General features: G+C 31.0%; 1 protein-coding gene across 1 annotated transcript; it reads right to left on the reverse strand.

Moving 5' to 3' along the window:
• Positions 1-3,057: 3,057 nt before the first annotated feature.
• LOC131841593 (uncharacterized) lies at positions 3,058-13,483 on the reverse strand. The gene is made up of 6 exons (XM_059189914.1): positions 13,217-13,483; positions 12,598-12,660; positions 12,076-12,192; positions 7,340-7,408; positions 4,616-4,708; positions 3,058-3,160 (listed from the first exon to the last, which is right to left on the reverse strand). Exons 1-6 carry the CDS (start codon positions 13,276-13,278, stop codon positions 3,130-3,132), a joined length of 435 nt encoding a protein of 144 aa, XP_059045897.1. The 5' UTR covers positions 13,279-13,483; the 3' UTR covers positions 3,058-3,129.
• Between the last annotated feature and the right edge of the window lie 286 nt (positions 13,484-13,769).

Raw genomic sequence — 13,769 nt, forward strand, 5'->3', positions numbered from 1 at the left:
ACCAAATCTTTCTCTAATGTTATGTTAAGTTTGTATTTCTTCATCAGAACAGGTATATTATTATTAACTGCCCACAGTAATCCTTGTTCATTATTTGGTTAGATAAAAATATCTAAATACAGTAGTTTTGCAAATCCGTTGAGGATAATGGGTAGCTCATTAAGCTGACAAGGGTACGGTACATCGTTACTCCGCCTCGTTGCAAATTCTCCTTTGAAAATATTTGCGGGTTGCAAGTGAAGTGCGAAAAAAATTAAGAGTAAACTTTCCTATTTGTATTTCCCCGTTACCCGCTCGAAAAGCGGGCGAATAATTTGTTTTGCCATGTTATAACCGGTTGAAATACTTATGTTTGGTCCTTACTCGCGGTTTAAAGGTCTGCTTTTTCTCGTAATGTGACTTTTTCTTGTAATATGCCTGCCTGCTGTTTTTAAATTATAGGGTTGTCACATAAAAAAAGAAAGAAATTATGTTTACTATAAAAAGCGTAATAGGTAACTAACTATATTCATGTCATTAGTCATAAGTCGAGCCGTACTCTTTAATAATATTATTATTATAAATATCTTGATTATATAACGTGTATACGTTGGTTTAATTCTCAGAGCAAATTAAGATACATTCATAATTTAATAGCTACTCAACAGCTATGTTTCCGCTGACCCATTTTCTTCTATTCCCATGAGAATTCTCAAAAATCCTTTCTTAGTAGAAGCCTTCAACATAAGTGAAATATCAGTGTAAAATTTCAAGTTATTAAGTTAGGGCACCGGAGATATAAGGTCTTATGTTTTATATATTTACAACCTTTACAATGTTGACATGTCAGTATTATATTTTTACGTCCTCCAAATCTATGTTGAACTATTTTCTAGTTATTGCATTAAGAAGTAATTTTAGTATTTAATAATAACGGGAAATTAATCATTAATAAGTAAAGTCATAACACTTCTAGTAGTAGTGGTTAGACCTCTATATTGAATATTGAATAATTATAATAAATAACCCTCGACAATTAAAACAGCACCTTCTAGTCCCATGGTAAGCAGCTGATATAAATACTTACATATTTTTCTTTTTTTGTAAAAATATATATAATGTACATAAAAACACCCAAATCGATATATGCAATCATACTCATGAATACAAATGTTTGCACAGTAGCGAGGAATCGAAACCGCGACCATCGGAAGTAAAGCGGTTAAACATAATAATAGGAGGTCAAAATAATGCATTTCATCCACTTAAAAAAAATCGTACATGTAGCCGAGTTTAATATTTATATAAATAATAAGGAATCAGAAATTAGGCTGACCCAAGTACCTATAGAAGAAAAATCTGTACTTGTGTAATGAGCTACTATGTTCCATTAAGAATACTTTACAATGTAACAACAAAATTACTGAGAATATAAATTATGTAAGAATATTCTAAAATATAATGTAAATAGACGCCATTGTATCCTTCACTAATTACCAATGTCTACTTCTTATTCATTATAAAGTAATATATACATATAATAACAAGGAAACGAGACGAAAATTGTCCGTTTGTGTGTTAAGTTTTCACGTGAAAATAGATGGTAGAATTACGACGAAATTATTACAGAAAGGATAGGATTTGTTAAATATAGGTAATATAAGAATGAAATTCTTGCAGAATATTTTATTAAATGTAGGTAGTATACAACTAAAAATGGGATAAATACCTCCAAAAAGGATATATCTCCCTACCACCTACAATTTTAATAAATATTTCATTAATAAAATAATAATTGCATCGTATAGTTGATTTATTTTTGTTATTGTTTCACCTTCAATAGCTGGCGATCTACAACTGTACAAGCGTACGAAGTCACGAGCACCACTAGTATATTATATAACTTACCATACTACAATGGTTATACCCACATCTATTGAAATTTGGTATCAAAGTAAACAGAATCCAATGCGTAAGATTTAAAATTGCAATTCCGTTGTACTGAAAAACCTTGGTAGTACGGCGTAACTTAGTTCAAAATATTAGGCATATCGCAATAAAAAACGTACAGGCTATTCGCTCAACATGTCCAAAAAATTACCACACTAAAGTACACACCATAAAATATTTACGTGCATTCGTATTTTGACATTTGACATGAAAGGGGTAAAATATTGCCTGCAGCTTTTACGAGGGTTGGGGCTTATAATATCCCAGGCATATGAGCGTTAGTAAAGTTTTATTATAGTGAATGTAATAAAACAGTAAGCCGCATAGGGCTTCATTGACATAAACTAATATAATAATTGTAACAGGTCTATATCTAAAGATATTAAACTGAGAGAGACCGACAATTTGCTTTCGATCCTATTAAATGATCTGTAGGCTAATGCTATTTCTACATAATAACAAACATTGCATCCGATTGCTTAATTTACAGTTCAGCTGTTCACAATACTTTCAAACCATTCAAATCAAATCAAAATATCTTTATTCATGTATATCTGTTTATGACATACATCTTAAGATATGTCAAATCTACCATCAGTTCGGAGTACTTTCGACCTACGAAGAACTGGCAGGAATCTCAGTTCTTATTCTCTTCAAAACTGTTATGTTGAACACGATTATAAAAATACATATAATTTTTAAATTATCGTTTTTGTTTTACTTTAACTGGAAACTGTATGTACAAAATCGTCTATGTAAATACCTCTATCTGATCTATTTTTACCGCCTAGCAGTATGTTTTGTAAACTGTATTTTGGTATTTTGAATTTGCGACTACATCGACTAATTTATTTATTATACAAATGGTAGTGGTAGTTTCTTGTAAACGTACAAAAATACTTTTATATTCTGCTATATTAATATTCTTCGTACTTATTGTTGATTTTTTAACAATGCATTACTATGGCGAACTAACTATAACGTACGTATAATTGCGACGTTCTAATTATAAAAACAAGGTATATTATCGAATATCAAACTACTTTTTAAGTTTTATCGATATAAATAACGTCACTGGGATAGTTTGACTAGGTACTAAGAATTAAACATGTAATATATTGGACTTATTTATTAACTTGTATTGAACATAACCTTTATTTTAACAACAAACTTTATTTTTATATCACTTGAACTTCTATTTCAGTAGGGTCCAGACCTTACCATGTGGGGTCTGCGAAGGAAGAAAATATATATTACACATAATTTACGAAAATTATGCAGTATCAATTAAAAATAATGAAAATAGGTAGATGTTTAAACAGACGTCTTTTATTGAAGAGCGCAGTGACAGAAGTATTATAAAATAAAAATTATATAAAGAACATCATATTTTGAATATGGATAAAAAGAATACAAAAACTGCCCGTGACTCTCATTGTAGGTCTAACATATCACAATAATGACATATTTTTCTTTTTTACTGCATAATTTTCGTAAATTGATTTAAAATTAATTCCTCGTATAATTTGGTATATTCATGGGAATGAGATGTATAATCTTATTCTTACTTATTATCCAGAGAAGCTTCTTTGATTCATAATTCGTTGACAAATTATGGTTGCATATATTTTTAATATGAAATAGTAAAAAAATATACAGAAGTTTTAATAAAATATATAAAGAGAAATTAAGGTAGGTCACGCTTACCACTTATATATATGAAAAATATTTTACGTATTTTCAGATCTACTGAATATACACACAAAATTTCATAAGAATCAGTCAAAACATTATTTAAATTATTAACTGGGTCTTAACACGAATAATTTTATGGCAAATAAAGGGTTACCTCTCTCGACGTTTCGACTAGGTTGCACTAGCCGTGGTCACGAGCTGACCAGGTCAGTCAGCTTAAGACCCGGTTAATAATTTAAATAATGTATATAAAACAATTAACAATCAGTCAATACGTTACGGTCTTCGGAGGAATAATGTTACAAACACTGTGACACGAGAATCTTATCTTACTAATATTATAAACGTGAAAGTTTGTGAGAATGGATGGATAGCTGGATGGATGGATGTTTGTTACTCTTTCATGCATAAACTACTAACGGATTTTAATGAAACTTTACAGTATAATAACTTATACATCTGAATAACAGATAGGCTATAAATTTCATGCGAGTGAAGCTATGGGTACAGCTAGTTATATATATTAGTAACTAGAGTCATAAATCACTGTTGCATATATATGAAATCTAGAATTTATCACAGCGATATATGACGAACACTATGATTTAACTACGAAATGTACATAATAATAATAATCTCAGGATAATTCACACAGCACCATCTAGATCCAAGTTAAGCTAGCTAAAGCTTGTGTTATGGGTACTAGATAATAGATACAAATACATAGATTTTTTTTGCCTAAATAACATATTATACACATAAAAGATAACATAAGATAAAAGATAAATACATAGAAAACACGCTGACCGACACAAACAATCATATTCATGAATACAAATGTTTATGCCGTGCGAGGAATCGAACCAGCGACCATCAGATAAGGCAGTATGATAAACCGCTAGACCACCGAGGACGTTACATTCACATAAACAATTGTGTTAAAATGTTTTTTCCATTACTTTGCACAGCCGACAGTCCTATTCAGCGTTACCTGAAATACGGTGAAGTATAAGTAATCCTGTCTAATCTCCAAGTTGGGAATTTCCTTTGTCTTATCACTTTCACTTTGGTCGGTAGTCGCTGGCTGAAACAATTGGAATGAATTATTTTACGGAATAACGTAAATTAAAAAGTTATTTCGAGACGGGTTAGACGAAACAAATGTTAACTGAAACATAAATAAGTCATTATATCTTATAATTACATCGATACCATGGTGATTTTGTGGTTAACCCTGAGCAAATTCCGAGTAGCTAGTAACTAACTGGGTCAGTTAGTTACAGCTAAATGTTGTTTTGCCATATAAACAAAAGTACTAATATCGCTATAAAAATACGGGTTGATGATAGAAGGCTGAAAATTAAGGAGTATATATGTATTTTAGATACGTACAGACAGCATAAAATAAAATAAAAAAGTGGAAGGGCCACCCTTAAGGTTCTCAGACCTATCGAATAACTATTTAAAATTTCATCAAAATCGATCAAGCCATTTTGAAGGAGTAAGGCAACTAACACACAAGAAATTTATATATTAGAAAGAAGAAGATCTTCTGTTATGAGTAATAAAGAAATTATAGAAATACTTAAATATTTTTTTATGCACTTGATAGGTCCTAATGAAAATCAGCGCTTTGCTATACCTTGGTTATGCTATTTGAAACTCATGAGTTGGCATTCCAGAAGACTAAGTTCTGCTTCGTATAGTCTACCTAGGTGAAATTAAATCAGTATTGGCGCGATCGCGTGAGATCCACATGATAGGGTAAATTGCTAGCAATGAGGTTAATAGACCTCATTCGTAATTGTTTTTTCTCCTTCTCTAACAGTGCAAAACAATGGCAGAACAGTGTAGAATTAATCCTTTAATAATTATAATAATACAAATATTATCATTAGATAGGTATAGGTATTAGGTATGGTAATTTTAAGACATAGATATAAAAATCACTTAGTTTTTAGCCAAAAATCTTCAAGTACCAACTTTTTCATAATAATATAAAATTATAATTAGTCGACTCCTCTAATTTTATATTATCTCTATCACAATCTCTATTTTCTTTATCCTCTAATTTACCCATTTTGAAATAGCCCTATTAAGTTTCTTATTTTTAATAAAAACCATCCGCTTAATAGAATTTATATCGTTATGTAAATTTATGTGCATTATCATAAAATCTAAATTCTCTGACACCATCGATTGAATAATAGACAATAATAAAACTTAATCCTCCAATTTGCAGTCTCTCATATTGGATTAATATGATATGTACAGAGAAATGGAAGCAACTAATATATGGTTTCAAATACATTTACTTATTATGATAATTAAACGTAACAAATATTTTTATTGATGATAATAGAGTGCACCTATTTGCACTAACAGTGTACGCTGGCGGGACACTAGTAAAGATGGTAGGGAGAGAAGTCAGGTTAGTTAGCCCACGTAACGAATTCATGGAAATAACAACGATGATATAAAAATGAAACTCGAACTCGTAGTCGATTCTACATGGTACATTGTTAGCAAGGACGACACTATTCCCCGATACTAAAGATGCCCTCTCCCCTACCTATCTAATATTGTAAATGGGAAAGTGAGTTTGCTATTTATTCACATTTTAACTGCTTAACTGATCATCAAGAAATGCTGCATATACATAGCATTTTGGGACAGAGAGGCTTAATTTTTCCGTAATTAGTCAGTAATTGCATTCCACCATCATTATCAAGTACACTAAAGTCCACTACTGGACATATGCCTCATGTTGAAATAAAAGTACTTGAAATAAAAGTAACTTTAATGGGTTCGAAATTAATATATAACAAAATCAGAAATGAATATGTGAGATGTATATAATGAAATGGCGAATATGTCCAGGCTTGCCTCACTAGGACAATAATTAATTTTATTGATTCAATTTTAGTTCAATTTTCATCAGGGTAGTTTCAAATCTGATATAATATGTATGTTATAAACTGTGGCATTAATTGCTCTGTATACATAACAGAGAACTAACTGCACTGTGGCTCTGTGCATATTGATATATGAATTAAATTGCGTAACAAAAAGCATATCGATAAATACAGAATTCAGAATATCTTACTCATATTATAAACGCGGAAATTTGTGAGTGTGGATGGATGTATGTTTGTTACTCTTTTATGCAAAAACTACTTAACGGATTTTGATGAAACTTTATAGTAATATAGCTCTATCAAAATAACATGTAGGCTACAAATTTAATACGGGTGTAACCGCGGGCATAGCTTGTGTAGATATATAATAATAGTAATTATTTTCTTACTAAAAATAAATAAAAATGGTAGAAATATATCCTTGCTAAGCCATCTAGTAGGTTTTCTTTCTTACCTCCTTAGATTTTTAAGATCTCTTGGCGAAGAAAACAATCTAATCGAAGATCTAATTAAATATTATAGTAATATCAGAAGTTGATTTTATGTAGAGCCTTCGGCGTCTTCTTACTTCAGTTGTTCCTACAAAGTCTGCAAAGCAAACTTATAGGCGAATCCTAGAGCCTGCTTCACAGACTTTATAGGTTATGGTTCTGATATTGCAGAGCACAATGCTTGTAGTAGCATTACGCGAGGACGTAACGTATATATAGTTCATACTTTCCATCAGGTGGGCTCATCAGTTTTTAGCATAATTCCTATTCCCATTACATAAGAGAAAATTGATGGGCTTTACTTACTTATTTGAATAGCCTTTTTCTATTCTGGAAGATTTCAATCTTGCACCAAATGCGATGAATTTTTTCTTTCTGTAATTGCAAAACAAAAAAAAAAACCAATATTTGTTATTTAAAAAGTCAAAGTTTTTATAATAACTTAATAGTTTTATGTGTGTATTCTATGTATTTGTGTACGTCGTTTTACCAGTATTATTATCAATTTTATAATATATTTTAAAGAGGATTTTCTCTTTATCTGTGGTCTAAAGTTGGTAGTCAAGAGAAAGAAAGCTATTCAATAGAACCATATGCATTTTATTAAGAAAAAATAGATTCTTACAATAAATACATTTGTGCGAAGCAGAGGCATAACCTTTTCCATACATACACTAAATAAAACTTACTAAAAGTAAGAAAGTAAAAAGAATTAAAATACAAAAATTATACGGAAAACAACAGCTGCATGGGCTAGACTCTTTGCCTTCCCAATAAGGACAGTAAAAATAAAAAAATGAACAACATAAAAAGATCTCTCTCATATTGTCCATTTATAAAAAAAGATTTTTGGTTATCAATACTATGCGCTAGACCGCACTAGTTTATTTTAAAATTTCTTGTACAAGATATTTGAGTTTCATTTCCCGAGCTGTCCACTATAACATCCTAGGGGTTGAAAGGAAGTAGTGACATATTGAACGGTGACACGTAAACATTTTAACATAGCATGGAACCAATATTTGCGACATGCTAAATGTGAAAACTGCATGTAGTTTTAATGACGTCACTTCCTTTATAAACAATAGACACGAAAATGTTCCTAAATGAGTTTTTTTTTTGTACATACTACGTAAGCTGACGGACCACTAAACTTTATCGTGATAACCGTCGCTTATAGAAATGAACAACACTGCGTTATCATATACTATGACAATGATACCTCTCAGGGATTTCTATTCCTGCCATGTCTCTTATCTTATAATTTCACTACCTTTTCTCATCCCACAACTAAACATCTTAGAATGCGAAATAGGTGAGAATGCGGTACCAACGTATACAACTTCTTATGGTCTATCTCTATTATTAAAAGCTACTAATTAAATTGTACAACAAGACAATAACTAGATTACAAACCTCTTTATTCAAATAAACTTATATTTAACCACTTTTGAATTGTCATTCTTATTTTTTTAATCTACCAGTAATTTTTGTTGTAATTTTATTATGTTTGTATATAGGTAAAAGAAATAAAGACTAGGCATACGGAGAAAAATCTATTTATTTGGATGGTATTGACAATAGAATTGAAGTGAAGTAATAAACAAGAGTGTAATATGTTATGTATGCTTATGTTTATGTATGCGCAATAAAGAGTTATTATTATTATTAATATTAATATTAAAGAAACTATAAATTTAGAATATAAAACACATTTCTTCGTTAGCCAGTTACAACAATTTTGATATCTGTCTCAGCACAAGTATAAAGAACAAGAAAGTTGCATGTTGCTGTTCTAAACAAATGTTGTAACTTTACATTTTTAAGTTAAAATATATGGGATTATAAACTACCAAATAATATTAATTTGTTAGGCTCAAATTATTAAATTAAATTTTAATGGTTATTAAATTTAACAAAACCGCATTCAGCAACCAATAATTGATGACATGAATCAATCGCATATAGTTTTATCCAACTTCTTGTCAATGTTGAACTGTTATCAGCATAATTCATACACAAATAAATCTAATAATATTCTTGACTTATGTATTAGTAATAAATTAAATATTGACATATCACTTATATCCTTACCTCTGGTTCAACCAGACGATTATCACCCTCCATTACAGGTGAGAATTCCAACTACTAATAATTTTAAGCCGTTCCCAACAAAGTCATATGATAAATATTGTTATGAGAGAGCAAATTATGTGACAATAAGTAATGAAATCTTAAATATTGAATGGAATAACCTCTTATCAAAATTAAATACTGAAGATGCTGTCAGTATGTTTTACGAAAAAATTTACGACATAATTAAGAAACATGTACCCACAAAAACTGTTAAACCCTTTAAATACCCTGTCTGGTTTACATCTGAACTTATTAGATAATATGAAAAAAAAAATCGTGCTTGGATAACCATGAAAAAATTCAACTCGGAATCTAATCATAATGTTTTTTCAATATACAGGAGACAATTCAAAATGAAGTCAGAACAATGTTATAATAAATATATGAAACATATTGAAGACAATATGAAAGTAAATAGTAAATATCTTTGGACCTATATTCGCAATCGTGATAATAATTCAGACATACCCAATTCGGTCTTATATAATAACTCAGAGGCAAACACACCTGAAGAGGTATGTGCTTCTTTCTCCACATTTTTTCAATCTACATTTGAAAAGTCTGCTGTTTCTGAAAATTTTGATATGGATGACATCACCATTGATGAACGTTTAACACCTGATAATGTTATCAATAATCTTGAAATCTTAGAGAAGGATGTACTAGTAGGTTTAAAGAGTATAGATATTAGTAAAGGTGTTGGAATAGATAGTGTTCATGGATATTTCTTAAAAAATACTGCCGCTGTTATTTGTAAACCTGTGTGCCACATATTTAATAAATGTTTGCGTGATGGAATGTTCCCTAGGATATGGAAAACAGCTAGAATTGTACCTGTACACAAAGGTGGCTCAAAACAGAATGTAGAAAACTATAGGCCGATTTCCATTCTTCCCACTCTGTCAAAACTTTACGAAAGACTAGTTCATAAAGCAATATATCCCAGTCTCCATAATGTAATTTTGAACCAACAGCATGGTTTTGTTCAACGTCGATCCACAGTAACAAATTTACTTGTTTATACTAACTATTTATTTGATGGGCTGGACAATAACAAACAAATAGACTGCATATTTACTGATTTTCGCAAGGCGTTTGACAGAATCGATCACAGAATGTTACTAGAAAAAATAGCCTTTTGTGGTATAAGAGGAAACCTCTGGAGATGGTTCAAGTCTTATATTTCTAATAGAACTCAAAAAGTTGTTATTAAGGGATTTGAATCTCATTGTATACAAGTTACCTCAGGAGTTCCTCAATGATCCATTCTTGGCCCCCTTTTATTCATACTATTTATAAATGACATTAATACATGTTTTAAGCATTGCAATTTTCTTTTATATGCTGATGACTTAAAATTATATTATACTATTAACAATATAGAAGACCATGTTAAATTTCAAGAAGATTTAAATCGTTTTACAAATTACTGCAAGAAATACAATACTAACTAAAGTTAACGACATCAAGGATCTTGGAATAATTCTTGATTCTAAACTACATCTTGATTTACACATAGAGAGTATAATTAATAAGGCTTATAAAATGTACGGGTTCATAATGAGATCAGGTACTAGGTTTAGAAACTGTTCTACATATATTCATCTGTTTCAGTGATTAGTAAGATCACAGTTAGAATACGCAGTGACCGTATGGAATCCCCATTATGATAAATATAAGAATAAACTAGAAATGGTTCAAAAGAAGTTCCTCAGACGTATACATTTTATGTTTTTTCGTAGAAGACTACCCTATTATGATCTACTTAAACATTATAAATTGCTGAGCTTGAGCTTAAGACGCTCTCAATTACAATGTATGCTGCTTTATGATATCTGTAATAACAAATATGATTGTTTAGATATGTCATCAAGTATATATTACAACATACCCCCCAGAGTTGAAATGAGAACATCACGCACCCATAGACTCTTTTCGATTAAAGCAAGTCGAACTAATGCAGGTATTCGTAAACCTATTACTCGCATTTTGCAGTCGTACAATGATAACTTTAATGAATTGGATATATTTAAATTGTCATATATAGGTTTTAGAAGGTCAGTAATTAATAAACTTAAAGCCTTACATATACTATAAGCACATAGAATCATAATATAATTCCTTCTTTTTACCTAGTCATACTGATGTACACACATACATACGCGCACACCAACACACACACACACACACACTACACTCATATGCACAAACACACATTCGCACATACAAATGATTTTTCCTCGTATCTTTAGTAAAACCTGTAACAAACATATCTCATATCTCTTTTCCTCATTCAACCAACTACATACATATACACCATCATAATTATAAGTAGAAAATATATTAGCTTGTATGCGTTTAGTATGTATGCGACCCACATATCTTAATACTTTAATATAATTTGTGATCATGCATGTTGGGTTTACAATAACATAGTACGTAGAAAATGTAAAATAATTATAAGTTTCCTAATTGTGAACCTGTTTTTGATCCTAAATAAATAAATAAAAAAAAAAAATAAATAAATAAAGCTGAACATATTTTGTACCATATTATTTTGATCGCGATTTTCCCGGATGTGCATTATTGACTCGAAATTTCATTATTTAATTTTGATTATAAATTATATACGAGACCTATTTATATATGCGTCTCAATAGTTTTATTATTCTATCTCGTGTCAATGAATCCTGGATGACAACAATTTAATGACAAATTAACGGCCTCGGCTGTCTAGTGGTTTAGTACACCGCTTTACTTCCCATGGTTATGGGATTCCTCTCCCGGTGCGAAAATTTGTATCCAATTGTTTTGTAATATATATGTCTGGGTATTTTCTATGTACTTAATTGTATGTATTTGATGATTTTTTCTTTCCCTCGCGCTATAGAAACAAGCAAACTCACTTTTGAGGATAATGTATTGTAATTCCTTTAGGTGTGATCCTCTGCTTGCAAGGCCTATCGCTTCCGCATGGACAGCCTCTGAGGGGTCTGAATGATGCCGGATAAGCTGGAACTACCCTGTTAAATATAAAAACACAAATAAATTAGATCAAATATTGTTCTACACCAAACCTGTACAAAGTAGATAACTATGTATATGTTATTCTGATGTATAATCTATTTTAAGTTTAATTAAAATCCGTTCAGTAGCATGCACGCTATAACTGCGTGCATGCTTGGTTGCTTTGAAAACAGTCGGTACAGATGCCCGAGGGATGCATTTAAGGCCCTCAGCAGGGTTGTGGCCGGCAGCAGCAGGCGCTCCACCAGCGCAGACAGGGTCAGGGGAGTCCCCAGCAATGCGTAGATCATGTAGAACATCTTGCCGGGCTTTGACAATGGTGTCACGTGTCAAAGTACAGAACAATATAATTCAGCTAAGTTGATATTTACTTAAGTTAAACGAAATCATTGTCTACTTACTGTTTCCTCCGGAATACTTTCCATTTACTTTTATCTATGGTAACGTATCTCAAGTTGGATAAACTGAAAACAATATAAAAGTAACACAATCTTAATTAAGGTTGTTGTTTCGTTTATTCTATTTATTCTATGGTCGAGCACAGTGATGGCTGGCTCATACGTCATACTCGTGAACAAGAGCAGCTTGTAGGGACTGGTCTGCTCTAATCAATACGACTGATTTTATCTTATTGTGTATTTATATTTGACCCTAATAAATTAGTGCTAGTGGGTAGTTTGTATTCACATGTTTTGACTTGAAAAATGTAAATTTACTATGATTATTTAAAAGAGCAACACACAAATTTCTTGCTCATTCTTCTTGTGATAAGTCAGCTTTATGTGGTAGATCAATAAAAATGTTGAAACTATTCAAAGATGCTTAAATTAAGTTTGAAATATGATAGAATAGGATAAAAAATTTTTATCCTATTCTATCATATTTATTTGGTAAATATGAATAAATTTACAAAAACAATTCAAGTAATTCTAGTATCTATAACGCAAGGTCTGCTTAACTTCGGACTAGATGGCGTCGTGTAAATTGTCCAGGTATATTTATAATTATGAGTCCACTAACCCAGTATTACTTGTTGCTTCATCAACTTTCCGTCTACATTCTTTAGTATTAATAATACCCATTAGGCTCGTACTGATTTCTTTCACACAAAAAATTATTTCAATTTCAGCTATATGAAGTTGGGAGGTCAACGGAACTTTAACTGGAGTGAATCTGGACTGTTTGCGATGTCATCCCGTGATATTATTGTATTTATTGTAGCATTGTATTGGTTGTGTTTGATTTAATTTCTAAAATATTTTTAAGACATTTTGGTGTGATCCATTGCTATTGACAGACTGACAAATTTGACAGTTTTATTCGTTTATTATGTCAATATTAAAATAGAAGAAGTTTTTTATTTGTCTATTTTAATTCAATGTCTAATGAATAATAATAATAATCTCAGGACACACACAGCGCCGTCTAGACCCAAGTTAAGCTGGCTAGAGCTTGTATAATGGGTACTAGATAACTGACACAAATGCATAGATATTTTTTTTTATAAATAAACACATTATACATAGAAAACCGTGCGCGGAATCGAATCCGCGACCATTGGAAGTGAGGCGGT

The sequence above is a fragment of the Achroia grisella genome, unplaced genomic scaffold (genome assembly GCF_030625045.1).
Source record: "Achroia grisella isolate CSIRO2021 unplaced genomic scaffold, CSIRO_AGI_Agris_v1 utg1847, whole genome shotgun sequence".
In the NCBI taxonomy this organism is placed as follows: domain Eukaryota; kingdom Metazoa; phylum Arthropoda; class Insecta; order Lepidoptera; family Pyralidae; genus Achroia; species Achroia grisella.

Excerpts from the sequence above, each read along its gene's own strand:
- LOC131841593 (XM_059189914.1), bottom strand. The coding sequence starts at position 13,278 with ATGGGTATTATTAATACTAAAGAATGTAGACGGAAAGTTGATGAAGCA. Across the intron at positions 7,409-12,075 it reads ACAATACATTATCCTCAAAA|AAAGAAAAAATTCATCGCAT; the intron begins GTGAGTTTGCTT and ends TTGCAATTACAG. Across the intron at positions 4,709-7,339 it reads GAAAAAGGCTATTCAAATAA|CCAGCGACTACCGACCAAAG; the intron begins GTAAGTAAAGCC and ends CAATTGTTTCAG.